Source organism: Bison bison, unplaced genomic scaffold, assembly GCF_000754665.1.
Source record: "Bison bison bison isolate TAMUID 2011002044 unplaced genomic scaffold, Bison_UMD1.0 scf7180017864216, whole genome shotgun sequence".
Lineage (NCBI taxonomy): Eukaryota > Metazoa > Chordata > Mammalia > Artiodactyla > Bovidae > Bison > Bison bison.
Window position 1 is genome coordinate 445,300 of NW_011494788.1, and position 22,465 is coordinate 467,764.

Below are 22,465 nucleotides of genomic sequence, written 5' to 3' on the forward strand. Positions count from 1 at the left end.
AGAGGATGAGATGGCTGGATGGCATCACTGACTCAATGGACGTGAGTCTGAGTGAACTCCGGGAGTTGATGATGGACAGAGAGGCCTGGCATGCTTTGATTCATGGGGTCGCAAAGAGTCAGACACGACTGAGCAACTGAACTGAACTGAGAGTACAGTATACTTGAATAGTGCAAGTTTCATTATCTACTTGGTACACATGTCAAAATAAATCCTTTTAAGCTACTTAGGGGTGAAAAAATCACTATCAGAATAGGCAACACATAATAGTTTAGCAAATATTTACTGAGTAAATCAATAAATGGACTTAATAAATGACCCCCAAGGGTTGATATATATGATTTCTAATAATCATTATTTTGCAAAATTTCTTCTTCTGATAGCTAAAGAGATGAAAGTTCTAAGATATGCATATTTAGAAATATATTTATAAAATCCTTGTAAGTAAATATTTTAAATCATCAGAAAATCAAGCATATTGTTAGGCTTCAGCTTCCAATTATAATTAAGTAACCCTCTCAATAAGAATAATTGTAAAATTGAACAAAATTACAAAGCAGCTGGTTTTAGGTATTAAACAGCAAGCAGCAGAAAATTGTGGTCATAATTGTGAGGTGATCAATCACCTCAGTCTTCTACTTTAGACTGTTTCCTAACACAGAGTAGAAAAAATGAAGACAAGCATAGCTTCAGGTCTTGCTAAAATAAGAAGTCAGAAATCTGAGTTCCAGGATGCTAAAATGACTAGAAATTTCAGTGCAGCAAACAGAGAAAAAGCAGCTGCACTGAGGGGAGTGGGACAGAGTCCAGGAGTCTATGTGGGATACTCCATGGAGCCTTGACCAGGGCATTGTGCTGACTGAGACTCTGTAAAGTCTAGCAGAGATCCTGGGCTACAAGGCTGATAGAACAGATAGTGCAGTACTAGGAGATGTCACGGAGAAGGCAATGGCACCCCACTCCAGTACTCTTGCCTGGAAAATCCCATGGACAGAGGAGCCTGGTGGGCTGCAGTCCATGGGGTCGCTAGGAGTCGGACATGACTGAGCGACTTCACTTTCACTTTTCACTTTCATGCATTGGAAAAGGAAATGGCAACCCACTCCAGTGTTCTTGCCTGGAGGATCGCAGGGACGGGGGAGCTTCATGGGCTGCCGTCTATGCGGTCGCACAGAGTCGGACACGACTGAAGCCACTTAGCAACAGCAGCAGCAGGAGATGTCAAAGTTCCAGCCCTGGAAGGATGAGAATACTCACTGAACACCTCAGCCCTCATGGCTTAGGAGTAGGACCATACTGTCACAACCAAATTCAAATCTGAACCAGACAAGCCTGAATCCAAATGAAATCAAGTTTGAGAAGATCAAAAGGATCTACTGGCAATTTAACTGTTTAACAGAAAAAAAATCATAAAGGAAGATGATGCAGTTCAGATTTCCTGCAACATAGTATTCACAGTCTAGAAAGTGTGATAAACCATTACTCCAGGGAATTTCCTGGCAGTCCAGTGGTTAGTGTTAGTTGCTCAATTGTGTCCAGCTCTTTGCGACCCTATGAACTGTAGCTTGCCAAGCTCCTCTGTCCATGGAATTCTCCAGATAAGAATAGACTGAGTCAAGCCCTGTTTATGGAACTAAATCCTGTAAGGCATATGTGGTGCAGCCAAAAGAATTAGTAATAATAAGTTACTCTATGTACAAAATTAAAGAGATCTGTTATCAAGAAAAAAGTCAATAGAAGTATATCTGAGAAGGCCCAGATATTACAGTTAGCAGACAAGGACTTTAGGGAACTTATTACTGTACATATTTTCAAAGGTTTAAAGGAGAAGATTATCTTGGAGAGTCAACAGCTGGGAGTATAAAGGGAAAGTTAGACATCTATAAGACTATGGAAATTCAAAAGTGTAACAGGTCTGCAATTTAAAAACTACATTCAGTGTGCTTAACTCTTAGTGCTACCAAAAGAAGGATTAAGTGATCTTGAAAATAGATTGATGGAAATTGTTGAATCTGAGTAGGAGAAAGGGTTATTGATCTTGAAGACAGATCGATAGAAATGATCAGATCTGAAGAACAGAGAGAGGAAGAGGTGGGGGTAGGGGAAGTGAAGAGAGACTCAATAATTGGTGAAGTCATGCTGCTGCTAAGTCACTTCAGTCATGTCCGACTCTGTGCGACCCCATAGACGGCAGCCCACCAGGTTCCCCCGACCCTGAGATTCTCCAGGCAAGAACACTGGAGTGGGTTGCCATTTCCTTCTCCAATGCATGAAAGTGAAAGGTGAAAGTGAAGTCGCTCAGTCATGTCTGACCCTTAGCATGGACTGCAGCCCACCAGGCTCCTCCGTCCATGGGATTTTCCAGGCAAGAGTACTGGTAAAGTCATATCCAAGTATTAATGATACTATAGGAAAGAGAGAGAGTGATCTGATAAGAAAGATATTTGATGAAATAAAGGCCAAAATATTCTCAAATTTGTTGAAAAAGAAACCGTCAACTTTCGTATCTAATAAGCTCAGCAAACCCCAAACAGGATAAATATAAAGACAACGATGGCAACAACAACATATTAAACTCAAATTTCTGGACACTGAAGATAAAGAGAAAAGTCTCAAAGCACTGAGAGGAAAAGCCACATGATATATACATGTGAATAAAGATAACAAAGGATTGAAATCTCATCAGAGACAAGCAATGTTTCTGCTAGGGGAAAAAAAAACAGTTGCCAACTTAGACCTTGGGAATTGAGTAAGTGCCTTCAGGGCCCAGTGTTCTCCCTTCCCCAGAATAACATCCTAATTTACTTTGGCGGGACAGCTAAGGAATCTGAGGGGCCTCCATCCTTTCTTTAGTTTCAGAGGCCTTCATCTGGCAGAGTCAAAACCCAGAGTCCTGAGGAAAGGACCAGCTTTTCTTTTCATATCTATGGTTTCTCAGGTTTATTTGGTGCCAGCTGATCATTGTGAGTCTTTACAAAATGAACATGGCTGTCCAGCTTAAATCCTGCTGAGCTAATTGGCAAACTCCTCTAACCTGAGGATAGAGCTGAGAAATACCACAGTCAGGAGGATTCTTTGATGAATTCATCAAGACTGGAGACAGAAATCATCTTGACAGAACACAGGAACCAAGCAAAATACATATGAGGCAGGATCCCGAGTTTTGGATCCTCTTCTAAGTATCTTCTCAAGAGCCCTTTTCAGGTTGTATACCACCTGGTCCTTCATCAAGATGGAGCCAGAAGCTTAAAGCCTCTCTCCACCTCCATGTCTGTAGTCTCTCCTTTCTTGGGCTGTAATGCTGACATTTTCTTTTTTCCTCATGTTCAGGGGTTTTTTGAGTCAGGTTTGAATGTGAAAGTCACTCAGTTGTGTCCAACTCTTTGGGACCCCATGGACTGTAGGCCACGGAATTCTCCAGGCCCAAGTACTGGAGTGGGTAGCGATTCCCTTCTCCAGGGGATCTTCCCAACTCAGGTCCTCCTGCATTGCAGGTGGATTCTTTACCATCTGAGCCACCAGGCTAGCCCTGAGTCAGGTCTAGTGGCTTTTAAAACAAGTAGTTCTTCATGTAAACTTTGAATGATGTGTAATGTTAAAAACCAAGACCATTCCATTTTTTTAAGCTATACTTTAAAACACTCAGAGACGCTTTGGGGGTTAATCAGGAGGAGGTCAGCAGAGTAAAAGGAGAATTCCTCACCCATATACCTGTACATTCATTGCTGAAAGTTCTCTCATTTTTGCTTTCAGATTAAAAAAAAAAATCTGAACTATCTGAGAACAGGGAATTTAAAAATAATAGGAGAAATTAGGAGTAAAGTCTTTAAATTACAAAAAAGATTTAGAGAAAAAGTAATAAAGTAAAAATATGATATGCAAAATACCATTAAAATAAAAAATGAAAATGAAAAAGATATAAGATTTTGATTATTACAATAGGCTGTAAGTCAAGAGGAACATAAATATGAGAAAAAGCTGAGATTAAAGAGTTAAAAATCTGTGAGATAAAATATAAGGGAACTTCATTAATAATTAATAAAAGTTCAGTTAAAATTGATTGATGATTTGATTATAAGACCTGACACCATTAAATGCCAAGAAGAAAACATAAGGGGTAAGGTCCTGACATTGGCCTTGGCAATGATTTTTAGATTTGACACTAAAAGCAAATGCAATGAAAGCAAAAATAAACAGTGATGTAGTGGAGCTACATCAAACTAACAAGTTTCTACTCAGCAAAAGAAAGCATCAACAAAACGGAAAGGCAAGCTGAGGAAAGGGAGAAAATATTTACAAAGCACGTATGTGATAAGGGATTAATAACCAAAATATACAAGTCAATCAGCTTTAGAGATCTCTCACTTTCTCCCACAGTTTTACTCATTTTCCCTAAAATGATTTTGAGTTAGTCACTAAGTCTGTCCCACTCTTTGCGACCCCATGGACTGTAGCACATCAGGCTCCTCCAGGCAACAATACTGGAGTGGGTTGCCATTTCCTTCTCCAAAATGATTTTATCAGCACACATAAGTGAGTCAAGGAGATCACCAGTATCAAAGCTCCAGAAACATTTCCTAATGAGCTTTGAAATCTATAATGGCAGATGTTTTCGAATCTCCAATTTAATTTTCCAAGCAGTTTTATTTAAAAAAATATAGTATAAACTCAGGGAAAGTATTCAAACTCAGTTCACATGCTACCCTAAATTAAAATGTGGACTTAGGCTTATAAGAATTTTATTCAAGAAGAAATACATCACTGATAAGAAAAAGTATACCCTTGAAAAAATGGTTCTTAATATTCTTATGGCCAAAGACAACAGCAAGCAGTTCTTTACCAGAGTGTGCACATCTCTGTTCTGGAAATTTAATGAAACTTTCTGAAAGATAAGTATTTACTGCTACAGAGATTTGACATCTTACGCTTAGCTTCAGCTCCAGTCCTGTGTAGCTATGTTTCTCAAAAGGTAGTCTGAGCATTACTTGCATCAGAATCAACTGAAGTGCTTGTTATAAATCCATATTCTGAGCTTTTTCTTAGGTTTCAGTCCAAATACAGCGCCCACAGATTTCTGGACACAGCACCCAGAAGTCTGCATCTTTAAAACAAGTTCTCTCCTCACTCCAGCCTTCCAATAATTGTTGCATGCACTGAAAATTGAGAAGGCTCTGTTGTAAGGTTAAGCATGGATCCTGAAAAACCATGATTCTACTCCCCAGACCCAGAAATTACTAACTTGGCATGTTCCAAAAAGTTCTAATGCAACATAATGACGTTTTCCAACAAGCGATGTTGTGACTCAGTCACCTTTGATCTTTTCTTTGCTATTTTAGAAACACATGCTAGAGTTTAATGCTAGAAACTTTAGAACTTTTTTTTTTCAAGCCTTAGCATGGACTTCACGTATCTTACCATGAATGGGCTGAACATTAGCAGCTCTCATGTGAGAGCCTAATATAGCTCATGTTATAGCCTATAGGAGTAATCTAGACATCTTGGAAACTTTGTTTAAATGTCAAACCCAGCAATTTCATCTAGACGTGCCAACTCAGCTGGCAGCTGCCGGAATGAGTGAACTAAATGGTGTGAAGCTTAACAGGTCGGGAGTAGACATACAGAGAGGAGGAATTGGGATTCCTGTCAATTGGAATGTTGTATGGAGCATAGGACCCTGATCTTCTGAAAGGCATTGTGAGGAAAAAAAGAAAACCAAAACTCATCACAGTCTGAAAGGTAGAGAACAATGAGAAATGGTGCAGTGACAACCAGAAGTTCGGTATTAGTTGCTTGGACCAAAATCTTTGGTGTCACTCTTGATTTCTCTCTTTCTCACCATCGGTTCCTTGGGAAATTCTTCCAGCTCTACCTTCATTATTTATCTGACCACTTCATGTCCACTATCACCTCTGGTCTGAAGCACTGTCTTCTTTTGCCTTTACTGTTAGAATAGCATACTAACAGGTGTCACCATGTCCCCTGTCCCCCCACAGTCCATTCTTGGCACAGCAGCAAAGCAGTCATTTAAAATCGTAGTCAGGCTGTGTCCGTCCTCCACTCAAAGCCCTGCCTCTGCTGTGGCTCACTCCAAGTAAAATCCGTCTCCTTCCCCTGCCCCTTGTCTCTGACCCCACTTCCCATGCCTCTGTCTCTTGGTCCTTTTTCTCCAGTTCCTTGAGCCTCCTCTGTAGTTCCTGGACCACACCTTCTGCCAGGAATGTTCTTCCCCCAGACAAGTGCTTGGCAAACTCCATCCCCTCCCTCAGCCTTTTCTCAAATGTCTCTTTCTCGAAGAGGCTAGATGTGATCGCCCTACTTTAAATTGCCCACCTCTCCCCATCACACTCCCGGACCCCTTCCTCTGCTCTTTCTTCTTGGCTCTTTTTGCCTTATACCATGCTATGCCAGTTAGTAGTTGATTAAGCTTCTTGTTACTTTTAGATTTCTCCACTCCTTCAGTGAAAATTCCCACTGCAAGAAAGCTGGCACCTTTATCTGCTTTGTTCTCTCCTAAATCCTGAGCATCCTTGTGTCCCAGTATGTGCCTGGTACGTATAGGTGTTGAGTCAACATTCGCTGAGTGACTTACTTAAGTAAATATTCACAAACACTGGCCCTGACCAAGTAAGTGTAAGGGCAAATGTAGAGATAATTACAAAGGATTAAGTGGAGAAAATTAATTAGAAGAAGAATCAGATCTGAGATATGCAAAAATAACTAGATGGGTCAGAAAATCTGAGAGGGCATGGATCCAATAGACTCATTATGACAATAGCTTATTTGTAGGTGGTAAGTAGTTTTGAGGTTAGAGGTCAAGGCTGCCCATAAATCATGCTTTTGGCCTTTGACTCAGTGTTTCAAGTTTTTTTTTTTTTATTTTTAATAATGACATTATAAGCCAAGACATTATAAGGAAATGCCATAAAATTTCTCTAAGCTTTTTGGCAGGTACATCCTCTGTCTATGCAGTGATCAGGAAATGAGAGTTTGCACCCAGAGTTCTATGGATAGAGGTTTCGAGAAAAGAATGAAAAATTTCAGGAAAAATAGAAAATCTCATACTGGAAGTATTATATTCACCTCTGCTTCTGAATAAGGTGTAGCTGGGCTTCCTTTGTGACTCAAATAGTAAAGAATCTGCCCTCAATGCTGGAGACCCGGGTTTGATCCCTGGGTCGGGAAGATCCCCTGGAGAAAGGAATGGCTACCTACTCCAGTATTCTTGCCTGGAGAATCCCACAGCCTGGCGGGCTACAGTCCATGGGGTCACAAAGAGTCAGACACAGCTGAGCCACTAACACTTTCACAAAGTGTAGTCAGTAACAGTGGCAGCAACCTGCCATGGAGAAACTTGAGTTAGTGCAAGTTTAGCATAGATTTTTTTATCCCCCCAGAAGAACAGGGAAAAGTTGATTGAATATGCCAGTGAATGTGACTATGCTTAAGTCATATCCCAAATTATTTTTTCCTTCAATATCCCATTAAGCTTGGTATTATGGACTGAATTGTGCCCCCCTCCTCAAATTCATTTGTTAAAGCTGTAACCCTAATGTGACTTTTCTTGGAGATAAATAAATAAGTCTTTAAAGAAATAATTTTGGTTAAATGAGATCAAAAGGGTGGGGCCCTGATCCAATAGGTCTGGGAAGAGGAAGACACCAGTGATGAGCACACAGAGAAAAGATGGTGTGAGGAGGGTGAAAGGCCACCAGAAGAGAGGCCTCAGGGACCCTGCCTGCACCCCTGTCTAGGACTTGCAGTCTCCAGAACTGTGAGCAAATACGCTGCTCACAGACACCTCCTCTGTGGTATCTTGTTACGGCAGCCCCTGCAGACTGTCACCCTTGGTCATCAGAACAATTCTATTTGGAGGAGCTCAGCTCTGCAGGGCTGGTTGCAGGCCTTCTTTGATTAGATGTTCTGACTTTTTAATAGCTATTTTTGAAACAATAGTTGCAGTTCTTTGAAATTCTAACTGCTAAGGTTCTCTGTCATTATATTGTGGATAACAATATATGCTCCAAACATCTGCTTATTGTAATTTACAGTATTTGTTAGTGTTTTCATTAGGTTAGGGGCATTGTAAATGGGAATTTCAGTCAATAATACTGTGGAAGATTTTAGTGTAACTTTTATATAGATTATTCTCCAATAGGTCCTGTTTAAAAAAAAAAAGGTGGGGTAAAAAAAAAACAAAAAAACCCTCTGTATCTGCAGTTACAACAGATGGTACATCCCCATGGTAGGAGAGTGATGTCCTCATCAAGCTGTTGATAAAGTTTGTGAAATTTAAATCCTAACATGATTGGCATTGCCATGAAGATATATATTTTGAACAGTCCCATGTATTTTTAAATGTCCTTGTTTTGTAGGAATAAGGGTCACCAAGAGAAATTACCTGACATATGCTTGTCCCTATAAATACTTAACAGTGTTTTATTTGAGTCAAGACACAAGGATAGTTGTTCTCTAGGCAATATGGCATTGTGAGCATAGGCATATGGATCTCTCTCTGTAGTTCCCTAAATTGACCACTCAGAGTCCATAAATAGAAAACAACCTGCATCAGTCAGCCCTTGAAACCAGGAGAGAGCTCATTCAGTGGCTAGACTCTTAAAGCAGTTTCTGTGTGCTAAGATGATAATGATATAGGATTGAGGCAACAGAGGCACCAGGGCAAAGGAACAACCCCTGTGAGATGGAGTTAAATTCCTAAGAGAAGTAGGAAGGGACCTGGCAGTCCTGTCCCTGACACCAACAGAGCAGAGTGAAGGCTGGAGGCAAAAACAGTAATAAGCCCATCACTTGGTGCCCACGGCACACCAGCTGGAGGGTGGGTGGAGTCCTTTATAGAGGGAAGATGGCTTTCTTAGAAGTCTGCCCAGTCTGTCCAGTTGACAGCGCCAATGGTGTTCATGGACTAGCTCTTTTCGCCGCCATCAGTCTCCTCAACACCCGTAATTAAAAAGTTAAAACTAGAATATATAGCTGAGAAGAAAAGAAAGAAAAAGGTTCTCTTCTTATTTTAATCTGGACCTAAGTATTCTTTACTGGAATATTTGGGAACAACCTTATCTAAATGTATGAAATGTATTCAGTGCACCTTTTACTTGACTGTTAAACCAAGATGCAAACTAGCGCAGCCACTATGGAGAACAGTGTGGAGATTCCTTAAAAAACTGGAAGCAGAACTGCCATACAACCCAGCAATCCCACTTCTGGGCATACACACCGAGGAAACCAGAATTGAAAGAGACACATGTACCCCAGTGTTCATCGCAGCACTGTTTATAATAGCCAGGACATGGAAGCAACCTAGGTGTCCATCAGCAGATGACTGGGTAAGAAAGCTGAGGTACATATACACAATGGAATATTACTCAGCCGTTAAAAAGAATACATTTGAATGAGTTCTAATGAGGTGGATGAAACTGGAGCCGATTATACAGAGTGAAGTAAGCCAGAAAGAAAAACACCAATACAGTATACTAACATGGAATTTAGAAAGATGGTAACAGTAAATCTGTATGCAAGACAGCAAAAGAGACACAGATGTATAGAACAGTCTTTTGGACTCTGTGGGAGAGGGTGAGGGTGGGATGATTTAGGAGAATGGTATTGAAATATGTATATTATCATTTGTGAAATAAATCGCCAGTCCAGGTTCGATGCATGAGACAGGGTGCTCAGAGCTGGTGCACTGGGATGACCCAGAGGGATGGGATGGGGAGGGAGGTGAGAGGGGGGTTCAGGTTGGGGAACACTTGTACACCCATGGTGGATTCATGTTGATGTATGGCAAAACCAATACAATATTGTAAAGTAATTAGCCTCCAATTAAAATAAATAAATTTATATTAAAAAAAAAAAAAGATCGAGTGAGTCTAGAGGAGCTTCCCTGGTGGTTCAGTAGTAAAGAATCTACCTGCCAGTGCAGGATATGCAAGTTTAATCCCTGGGTCAGGAAGATCCCCTGAAGAAGGGAAATGGCTTAGTATTTTTTTCTGGGAAATCCTAAAGTATTTTTTTCTGGGAAATCCTAAATGGCTTTAGTATTTTTTCCTGGGAAATCCCATGGACAGAGGAGCCTGGTGGGCTACCGTCCATGGGGTCACAAAAGAATGGGACACGACTGAGCAACTAAACAACAACAACACAGCAAGCCTAGAGTTTAAGCCCCAAAGATTAAACAGATAAATTAGATAAATGTAAATATACCACAATTTCAAACACAGGGACCATTCAAATAGCTTTGTTCTGAAACTGTCTAATATAAGAAAAAAAAATCGGATAATGTTTTGTGACCTCAGTCAAATGTTTTGATTTGATTCGAGGGGTTATCCAAACGGCAAAGACAAACAAGCACAAAGAGGAGGCGAGTTAGGTCAAACAGGATGGGCTGGGGATGAAAATCGTGCTTATCAGTTCATAAGCTTCATAGAAGCAGTGATAGGTCCATCAGATACTGAAAATATTAATCATGGTGTAGAAAATGAACTCAAGACATCTGTGCTTCGTAAATAAAGTATATGTCTTGTGTTAATTTAAGAAATGATTAATCCAAAACAGTAGCTCTATAATGAATTAATCATAGCCAGAAAGGACTGGCAGTGAGCTTCAAAGTACATTAAATACTGAGAGATAATTCTCAACCATCATTTTAAATATGGTTGCAAAATTGATTAAAGTGTAAGTACATTATCTTACAAACAATGCCTTCTATTATTAAAAAGAAAATAGGTTTCATGTCCTCATTAACTATAGCAGCCTATGAAAGATAAAAGAAATTTTCTGTGATAAAGTTTAGTACAAGAACATCTTCAAAAAGCTTTAAGCAGTTGCTGATACAAGTAGAATTTGATTAATTTTCAGAATAAAGCAAAGACTTTATTTGCTCGACATAAGTTCTTTATTGTGCCTCTAGCTGACATGTAAGTGGATGTGGAGTAGACCATCAGTAGAATCTTCATGGAATTAAAAGTACTTTGGTTACGTAGACCCTAAATTACTAACACATACTTATAATAAGAAAAACAAATCATCGTTGCCACTGCCATTGACCGTCTAGCACCCTTGGGCAAAAGGTTCCCAATACAATGGCAGGGCTTTGCACAGAGTTGGCATCTAATACATATTTTAACACATTGAACAAAATAAGAACAAAGGAAAGGGAAGCCATTTGTAACTGATTTTACTTATAGATCTTTGGAATCTCTTTCATTATCAGGCACCTTTGTATTTAATAATGGTGTTTGGTCAGGTCCTACACAGAAACCAAGACTTAAACCCAAGAGAATTTCCCTGTATTTGTGAATTTGCAATCAAATAAGCTTGTTTGAAGAAACAATGCTATTTTAAGAAAAAGATAAGATTTTCAGGGAAGGCAATGGATAATGAATACAGTATCAGGAGACTTTATGTAAAATGCGTAGCCATTTTGCTAAATGGATGAATGAATTATTAAACCTATTGCATTTTTCTCAACCTTTGAACCTTAATATATCTTTTGAATGACTCAGAGGAGGCATATCATTGAACATACAGATTTTTTTTATGAACATACAGATTTGAAAACATGCTGGTTGTGAAATCTGTCATTTAAAATGTTTTGAGATTCAAAATATATATTTTAATGATAAAAAGTTTAAAATAACACATTTGGTATATTTTTAGGCATTAGAACAAAACTTATTTAGCTTTAAAATTTTTGTATTAAAAAAAGATGAGAATCTAAAATGTTGCTTATTAAAATACTGAGGACTCATTTGCCAGATGAATATCACTCCCAATTTCTTCTGTCACCCCCACAGCAGTAACTAAATAGACTGTTTTAAAAAATATATTATGTCTCCTAGTCAAGTCACACTTCATATTATAGACTTCCAGGAGTTTGGGGTAAAAAATGGGGGAAGAACATGTCTTCTACTAATTGTCATATCATAGTATATAGCAAAATGGGTCAGGGCATAGTTGCTAAAGTCAGATATCAGCTCCCACTAATTAGCTGTGTGACCTTAGGCAAGTTACTTAATCTCTGTGTGCCTCAGTTTCCTCATCTTCAAACTTGAGGTTACTACAGTTGTACCTACTTCATGAGATTGCTGTGATGATTAAAAGAATTTAGTGAATTCAATTTAAGTATTTACTATTATTATTATCAATATAAGTATAGAACATCCCATGTTAATAGTAATTTACTAATAATTGGATATCCAGTTCTTGATACCTTGTAGAATGAAAATTTAGTTTCATTCCCAACTGATGTTTGAAAGTCACATTGATTTTCACTTATTGGCCACAAAGGCTGATGTTGGATTATCTTGATAGCCTCATTTTACTGTTATGACTTCCCTGGTGCCTCAGATGATAAAGAATCCACTTGCAATGCAGGAGAACCATTTTTAGTCCTTGGGTTGGGAACATCCCCTGAAGAAGGGAATGGCTACCCTCTCCAATATTCTTGCCTGGAGAATTCTATGGACAGAGGAGCCTGGTGGGCCACAGGGATCATGAAGACTTGGACATGACTGAGCAACTGTCACTTTCCCTGTTATGCCATATATACATAATATTAATAATCCGCATTAATTGTATTTTAATACATTATGGCCTATTTTAGATGTATTCGCCTGTGTGTGTGTGTATGTGTGTGTGTGTGTTTACTGAAACTTTCTCATTTATCCTTCCAAGATCACTTCGGGTGGTACTTAGAAGTATACACTGAAGATCATGGAGCCAGACTGCATGAATGTGGATCTAACTCTCTTTCCTAGATATATGACTTTGGGAAAGTTACTTAACCTTTCCATACTCAGTTTCCCCATTTGGGAATAATTATCTACCGCCACCACCCCAAAGAGAGATAACTGAAATACCTATCCCATGGGGTTTTGTGAAAATTATATGACTTAATATTTGTTAAGTACTTGGGGGACCATAACATTGCCTGCTGCTGCTGCTGCTGCTGCTAAGTCGCTTCAGTCGTGTCTGACTCTGTGCGACCTCATAGACGGCAGCCCACCAGGCTCCGCCGTCCCTGGGATTCTCCAGGCAAGAACACTGGAGTGGGTTGCCATTTCCTTCTCCAATGCATGAAAGAGAAAAGTGAAAGTGAAATCACTCAGTCGTGTCTGACTCTTCTCGACCCCATGGACTGCAGCCTAATAGGCTCCTCCGTCCAGGGATTTTCCAGGCAAGAGTACTGGAGTGGGGTGCCGTTGCCTTCTCCGTAACATTGCCTAGCACATAGTAAATGCCAGTAAGCATTTGTTATTAAATAAGTCATATGCACTCCATCCACAGGTGGGGCTCCTATTCTAAATCTGATGTTTGACATTCCTTGCTTTTTCTTACATATTTTACCTGTCCATGCTTTTCAGCCAGAGACCACCAGGAACATACTTGTGTTTGAACAAGTTGGATTTATTACTTTTTGCAGCAAGGATGCACTCACACTTGGGCAAAGCCATGGCATCTCAGTAGGAGTGTCAGAAAGCACTTATATTAGCATTTGGGCTTCAGTTAAGTAATTATTTTAGGGGAGTTTAAATAAGTGGACTTTGCTACGGATTGAATGCTATAAGGAGGCAGGTGTGATTCTATAAACAGGTTTATCTTAACCTTACTGGAAAGTAGCAAAGACTAGAGGGAGACCAAAACTGTAATAGATAAAGAGGCAAACCTCACTCTTAATTAGCTGGGACATGGGAATAGTTGATATTTTGGTGGTTCCTATGGTGACCTTGTTTTCACTTAGACAATGAAGTAGTCTTATTTTTTGTCGTCCTCCATCAGAGCCTAGCTGAAAAGACCAAGCCAGTTCACAGAATGGTGGCCACTCCCTCTTTTTCAGACACATATTTATCCCCAAACATGATGATAATGCTTGCTTTTTAAAACTTTATATGAGTAGTATCATTTTGTATATATTCTTCTTTGGTTTGCTTTCTTCACACTGATACACTTGTGCATTTCATCTTAGTGGTAATTGTACTATAGTTTATTTGCACCTCTGTATAACATTGCATTGACACAGTAGTATGGACACCATCATTTAAAATCCATTCCCTTTTTGTTGGACACCTGAGTGTTATTCCTAGATATTTTCAGTTATAAACAATGCTGCAATGACAATTCTTGTAAATATTTCCTGAGGTAAATGATGTCTGATGACTTTTTCCAAGGTATATACCTGGGAGTAAGCCTATCTTCAAACATTTGAGAAGAATATTCCGAGTTATTTTCCCAAATGTTGAAAACAACCTAGTTTTCTAGAAGTGGTGTTTAACTGTTGTGGCTGCTTCACATCTTCTTCAGCGCTTGGTTTGGCAAACATATAAGTTTTTGGATAAACTAGTAGATATAAAATGTCATTTCAGATTTTATTTTTCTATTAACCCTCATAGTCTTTGACTTTTAGTGGTCTATCCTCTTGTATTCATTTCTTCCATCTTATTCTCTTTGTTCCATTTTTTTCTGTTTCTTTGTTTCTTCTTTCTTGCCTTCCTTTAAATGTATTACAACAGTTTTGTTATTGTTATGTTGTTTCCCTTGGTTTAGAAGTTATATATTCTGATCCTATTTATATAAAGAGATTACCTTAAAATATTAAAGTCCAGACCCAAATGAATATAATCTATAATTAATATGCTAACCTTGCCAAGGGCTGTAAACTATTTTATCTCTGAGTACCTTTCACCAGCTTACATATTATATAGTCTTGTATTTTATTTCTATATTGCTATTTGTAACTGTCTGTATTAGATTTCTATAACTACTATAACAAATGACCACAAACTGGATGTTTTATCTTCTAGTTCTGTAGGTCAGAAGTCTGACATGGGTCTCACTTGACTAAAATCAGGGCTTTGGTAGAGCCATATTCCTTTCTAGAGGCTCTAATGAACACTTGTTTCCTTGCTCATTCGGATTGTTGGCAGAATTCAGTTTTCCGCATTTGGAGAACCAAGATCTCTGTTTCCTTGTTAGTTGTTAGTTGGGGACTGTCCCCAGCTTCTAGAGACCATATTCTTTGGCTTTTATCCCTTTCCTCCAAAGACAGAAATGGCAAATCCTCTCATGCTTTGAAACTCTGCTCTTCCTTATCCCATCTCTCCTTTCTGACCAGCTGGGAAAGGTTCTCTGCTTTTCAGGACTCATGTGGTTAGATTAGGCTGATTTCAATAATCCAGGATACTTTCCTCATCTCAGGGCTTGAACCCTGAATCACATCTGTAAAGTCCTTTTTCCCATTAAGATAATGTATTCACAGATTCCAAGGATTAAGGCATACGATCTTTAGGAGACCACTGTTCTGCCTTCCACACTCTCTGTTTAAACATCAATTATGCTTTTACAGTTGGTGTTTGCTCTTACTCACGTTTAATATTTTCTTTGGTCACTGTTCCATCTGCCATCTTAGTCCCTGCTTTTCTGTTCACTTCCCTTTGTATGAGAAAAAAATCCTTTAGAAATGTCCTTAATGATGGCCTGTTTAGTTAAACTTGCATGTTCTGACTGAAAATGCCCTCCTTTGTCCCTGGTAATTAAAGAAATCTAGATATGCAGGTTCGATGACTTAGGATCAGTAATGCCCCAAAGGAAAGGCCAGCTTTAGGATTCTGGTACTATACAGGATTTGTGCTCTGGATCTGGGGAATCATTTGAGGATTTTCCTTTCTTATGATCCCAGTTATAAAGTTGAAAAGTTTTATTTTTAAAATAACATATAGGCTTCTGCTTCCAGGAAGATAGAGAAGATGTAATTTTTCCTAATTCTCTCACTAAATTAAAAAAAAAAATCCTTTAGTAAACAGACCATAAAATGACTCTGAAAGATGCAGAAGGAGGCAGACAAGCTAGAGATTTTAAAACTCAAGAAAAGACAAATGCTGAGTTCCCTTGGTGTATCTTTTCCTCCCATGTCTCAGACTTGGAGTGAGAGAAGAAAATCACCCAGAAACGCCTGTGGGAGCAGATTTTGAAAGGATCCAGCAGATACCTATTCAGGCAATGTTAGAATTTGCTTCCAACACCATATGAAAATTAAAATGTATTCTCTATCTATAAAAAACTAAACATGTAAGAAGGAATGATACTGGTTGGTAGAGTGGATTAAAAAATATGACCCAACTATACACATTCAACAAGAAACCTCAAATATAGCAATAGCCCAGGTTGAGAGTAAATAATGAAAAACAATAAATCATGAAAATATTATTCAAAGAAAAGCAGGAATGGGGTATATTACTATCAGACAAATTAGATGTCAAAGCAAAGAAAATTACCAGAAAACTACTCTGACTCACTGAATATGGAACAGGAAACTTCTATCCAGACAGCAGTAAAAGAAGGAACAAACAGCAAGCTAGTAGGACCAAAAGGAAGCTGCAGCCCAAAATCCCTCATAAATACAGATACAGAATCCCATAGCAAAATATTAGCCAACAGAATTCAGTTATACATTCCAAGAATTGAAGACTGGGACCAAGTACAGTTTACTCAGGGAAACATGGCCAGTTCAGTATTGGAAAAATCAGTTCATATAATCCACCACGTTAACAGCCTAATGAGCAAAAGTTCACACAATAATATCAGTCAGTGGGGAAAAAGAACTGAGCAAAATTTACCACCCATTTATCATAAAAACTCTCAGAAAAATAGGACTAGAGAGAAACATCCTCGACTTGGTAAAGATCATGTACCAAAACCTATAGCTAATGTTATACTTAATGGCGGAAGACTGAATTCTTTCCCTGTAAGATTAAGAACAAAGTGGATGTAGGCAGTCTTTGTAGCTACATCACTCTAATCTCTCTCTACTTTACGGCAGTTCCTTTTTTTCTGTGTGTCGTCACATGGCCTTCTCATAAGGACAACAGTCATTGGATTTAATTAAGACTTACCTGAGTCCAGTAGGACCTCATTAGCTAATTATTGCAGTGACCCTATATCCAAATAAGGTCATGTTCTGAGCTTCTGCTAAGTCACTTCAGTCGTGTCCGACTCTGTGCGACCCCATAGACGGCAGCCCCCGGGGCTCCCCCATCCCTGGGATTCTCCAGGCAAGAACACTGGAGTGGGTTGCCATTTCCTTCTCCAATGCATGAAAGTGAAGTTGCTCAGTCGTGTCTGACTCTTAGCAACCCCACAGACTGCAGCCTAGCAGGCTCCACCGTCCATGGGCTTCTAGAAGACACGAATTTGAGGCAGGGTGGAGAGGGAAATACTATTCGACCCAGTACATGTACCCTAGCTGTATCAATATCAATATTCTGGTTGTGGTATTATACTATAGTTTTGTGAGATCTAATGGGAGAAACTGGGTAAAGGATATGTAGGATCTCTGTGAAATTACAATTTCATGTGAATCTATACTTATCTCAGAATAAGGCACTTAATTTGAAAAAAATTACATATTCACTATTCTTAGGGATTATACAAAGAGTATATTTTCACAATACCATATTGGCCTCATTACTGGAAACAAATGATTAAGTTTATCTCCTATAAGGAATTTTTGTCTATTGTAATCTCTATACAAATTCAAAATGTTTCAGACCTACAAAAATTGCTAAGTCTAGAAAATAAAATTCTTTTATGACCTTGTGAAGCATACAGAGTACATATAATTATTTTTTTTAATTTTATTTTATTTTTAAACTTTACATAATTGTAAAAACCCTTTAAATCATATGAGAACAATAAAATATCTCCTTTATTTTCAAGAGATCAACAATAAGACTTTAAAAAATCTAATGTATACTTCTTTGGACCTTATACTGGAAGAACAGTTTCTTAATAATTTCTAATAAAATTATATAAGAATGATGACTGGGCCATGCTAAAAAATTCATTTCTCAGTGTTTGAGAATAAGGGATCAGCAATAAATGCTATATTATGTAATATAAAACTGTAGGAGTTATATCTCACAGATTAATCTAGAACCTAATAAGATCTTCTGTGTCTGTTCTTTACTTCATTATTGAATCACACTGAATTCAGATAAATCTTGAGCCATTGCAAAAAATAAAAAAAGACAGCTTTTGAAGAGTTCGGCTCATACCTGTGATTTACATTAATCAGCATATACTGTTTGAAGGCATAGAGTTGACTCTGCTGAACCTATGTTTCTCACTACCCAAACCTCCTCTTACTTTCCCTGATGGTTTCATCCTGGTTACCTCCACTGGTCAGTCTGTATATTGGGCATGAGGCTTGAAGTGGTAGCCCCAATTTGCCACCTCTTTGTATGCCAGGGAAGGTGTAAGACAGAACCCAATCAGTTAGATCAACAATTGTGTGATTCATATTTGTAAAACTGGCTGAATACATTTATTTACAGTATCTTTTTTTAAATAAAAAAACTGAAAATGCAAAACAAAACAAAACAAAACAGCATATACCGGATAAGAAAATCTACAGTGAAAATCATCAAAGGAATAGAATCATACACAAATACATATTCTCCACTGTGTTTATTTGATTAATGAAAGATAGATAGAAAGTTGTCTGTGAAATTGAGGCTTTTATCAATGGAAAAAAATGCACAGTGTGAAAGTTGTGAATTAAGTTTTATTTGGGGCAAAATGAGGACCATAGCCCAGGAGACAGCATTTTAGATACCTCTGAGAAACCTCCAAAGAGGTAGGGGAGAAGGTCAGTGTGTGTGTGTGTATGTGTGTGTGTGTGTATATATATATATATAAAATTTTGATGAAGGAAATACGTGCGATCAGGCACACATTTTTTGCAGAAGGTTGCTGCTAATCATAAGGAGCAGATGTCACTCTAAAGGATTTTAGTGTTTTTCTAGATATGAGGAGATGCAAGAAGTGGGCTCATAAAATCTTCTGAAGCTATCTATCTGAAAGCCTGTCCTGTTAGTTTTACCCAGAGCACAGAGTGCCTCCTTCTGGGTCTCCACACTGAACCCCTTTCAGAGTGTGTTGAAGGTCAGCTGTCACAGCAGCTTGTGTTTAATCCTTGAAGAGGCAGATGGCAAGTGCCAATTTTTAGTTGGCACTGTTTTTCAAGAACTGTATTATCTCTGTGCTGAGTTGGCCAGCTTAGCAGAAGATTGTTAAGCATATTTTGCTTCAAGAAATACTTCCTTAAGCCTTTATTCATCATATTTCTTTTAGTAGTTAAAGAATTGTGAGTTATTATTCTTCTTTGTTTACTCAAAATACACCGTTAAAATTAAACTTTAGAAAAATGGCCAGGAATTAATGTTTTTATCTGTTTCCTTAATTAAAAAAAAAAAAAAAAAAAAAAAACCTTGTTTCCTCCTAAAGTTTTCAACTTTCTATATAAAATAAATTTCTTCAGGCTTTAATACTTCTCACAATTGTGTACTTTCCAACTCTAATTTCCAAAACTGTATGATAACACCGAACCATAAAGTTACTTTTAGTTCACTGAAAATAAAACACAGAGACTTTTCAAGTAAGTATACATATAAGCATTAATTTAAATCTGCCTGCAATGCAGGAGACCAGGATTTGATCCCTGAGTCATGAAGATCCCCTGGAGAAGGAAACGGTCATCAACTCCAGTACTCTTGCCTGGAGAATCCCATGGACAGAGGAGCCTGGTGGGCTACAGTCCATGGGGTCACAAAGAGTCAGACATGATTGAAGGACTAAAACTTTCACTGAAAGATTCCACAAATGAAGGAATTACGTTAACTTGAAGTTGTAGGAGTTTTTCTATGTATTATAGACTTACGTTAGTCAAGGTTCTCTGGAGAAACAGAACCAATAGGTTGTATATAAGTACATTATAGGAATCGGCTCCCAGAATCCTGGGAAGAAGGCCACTGGTGTACTTTCTGGTTTCCCAGAACCAGGAATTCTGATGTCCAAGAGCAGAAGATAGATATCCCAGATGAAGAAGAGGAAAAATGGACCTTCCTTCACTTTTTTGTTCTATTCAGACCTCAGTGGGTTGAATGATGCCCCACCCACAGTGGTGAGGAAAGTCTGCTTTAGTCTACTGATTCAAATGCCAGTCTCTTCCAGAAGTGACCTCACAGACACACCCAGAAACAGTGCTTCACCTTCCCTTAGCCCAGGCAAGTTGCCACATGAAATCAACCATCCCAAGATTCTTATGCCTGTAAGAATATTAAAAACAAATCATTTTATGTGAGATACATATTATCAGTGTCATTTTTTTTTTATATTCAGGCAAATGAAGCATTTATTTCTGTATTTTCTGTCATTACTGTGCCAAGGTCTTTCACTGTTGGAAAGCAATCCAGTTAATCATTTTTGGCTTTGGCTAATGTTACGATACAAATTAGTAGCAATTCTGATAAACCTAAGTGAGAATGCTCATGGTGCTCATGTTAAGCAAGTTAGGGATGCCCAGTCATTTATTTTCACTTCATTGTGTATGGGAGGGGAGAAGGGGAGGGCTATGACTCAGAAGGGAGGGAAATAAGTACTTCTTGGAGGAAAACTCTGTAGAATATTTTTCAGAACTGAAAAATGTGGCAGAAAGAGGAGTTAATATACTAGCCTTTATGATTGTGTGTGTTTCTGTATGTAGAAGGTTGAGGGATATGCAAGTACCTAAGTTTGCTTTAATATTTAAACTACAAGTAGATATATTGAATATTTTTATTTAAAAGTTGGGATATTATAGTTTAAAATATTTTATTTTCTCTATGAACATCTATATGCAATCCCATGTAATTGGAATTTGATAGTTCTTAACGTGGGCTTCCCTGCTGGTTCAGCTGGTAAAGAATTTGCCTGCAATGCGGAGGACCTGGGTTCAATGGGTTAGGATGATCCCCTGGAGAAGGGAAAGGCTACCCACTCCAGTATTCTGGCCTGAAGAATTCCATGGACTGTATTGTCCATGGGGTCACAAAGAGTCGAACACTACTGAGTGATTTGCACTTCACTTTTACATAAAGAACCTAAGAGTTAAATCTCTTATTATGTCAGGCTTTTTGTGCTACATGGATGGGCTTTTCAGAGTACCAGACTATAACAGAAGCTAGCTGTCATTAAAGGAAATGTGTGTCTAAGACATTTGCTTCTTTAAATTTTTATGACAGTAGTAAACTTGATTCTCTTCTGATGTCTTTATAGCTTCAAGTATCTTTCTCACTTAGTCATTTTTAACCAGAACTATGGACACCATCTGACATTAACTGTCAAATGTATGTGCTGTACAAAATAGCCAAATTGCAGTCATCAAAGGAAGAAAGAAGCATGGGCTAGCAGTATTTATCCACAGTTCATTGATCAACTCATGAACATACATGGACAGTTATAAATTAGTCCCTTTAGCAGTTCTGAGCTTTGGATCACATACGCAGGTGCTGTACTCTTGAAAGTTCTGGAAAGTACCTGGTGAGTCATGCAGTTGGAGATACAGATGCCCCATTTGGTCCTTCATCATATCCACCAGGTACCTTTCTGTGGGCCAAAACAGAGACTATTGTGCCACAAGGCACTCAGTGGAGATTTTCCATAGACATTTATTTCCCCTCCTACTCTGTTCAGTCCTCCAAAGTAAATTCTACATTTTTAGAATCTGACTATAAAATTTTAGAAATAAAATTAGCCATAAGTATTGTTTTATTGGCTAGGAATATTAGACTCAGCATTATTAATTGCATAGTGGTGAAGCTGAAGATTAAACAGTTTTAGGACTTCTAGCCCAGTTTCCTTTGATGACACCACATTGCTTCCTTTTCCCCCTTCTCCTTCTCCTTTTATTCTCAGGATGGAGCTGAGAAGCATTGAAGTAATGTCTTTGTGACACTTCTCTAAGCATTTTTCCTTCTTCATACACATAGAAGAATCATATTATTGACCAGTACTATGTTTAATGCTTAAGGGATCTCTCTTTGTCTCCAAACAGCCCCAAAACCAGTGGACTTGAAATCATGCACTGGCCCTGTCCCCAACACGACACAGCTGTGCCACATTCCCTGTCCTATTGAATGTGAGGTTTCACCTTGGACAGCTTGGGGACCTTGTACTTATGAAAACTGTAATGACCAGCAAGGCAAAAAAGGTATGTAATACTAAAATGGCATGCTTGAAACTCCCATCAATGGAGTCAAACCATGGATTATTAACAAATGCTGCTGCGTGTTCCTGTGATCATTTGTTGACAGTATTTTCTAGAATGGCTAAAGAGTACTGATTACAAAAGAAGTATAAACCCACTCTGGTAATGACACCAGAAGATAAAAACTGCAGAATGTAGGCGAGATGCTTATTATTTTAGACAACAGATGGAGAACATCTAAGGCAGTTGGTGCAGTGGTTAAGATGAGCTATGGTGTCATACTGACCTGAATTGGGAAACCTGTTCTGTCCTCTACTGTTTAGATAAGTTAATTAATGTAAGTCTTTATCCCCTCATCTGTAAAAGTGATGTAATCTGATCTGGCACCCATGTTTTCTTTAAAGATCCAAGGAGATAAAACATAAAGCA

General features: G+C 38.4%; 1 protein-coding gene across 1 annotated transcript in view; it reads left to right on the forward strand.

The window, feature by feature from the left end:
* The window catches only part of THSD7A (thrombospondin, type I, domain containing 7A), a 487,905-nt gene that overhangs the window by 291,529 nt on the left and 173,911 nt on the right, over nucleotides 1-22,465 (forward strand). Inside the window, exon 6 of the mRNA XM_010845433.1 lies at nucleotides 21,884-22,039. Within this exon, the coding sequence (XP_010843735.1) occupies nucleotides 21,884-22,039 (156 nt within the window). The remainder of the gene's footprint in view (nucleotides 1-21,883; nucleotides 22,040-22,465) is intronic.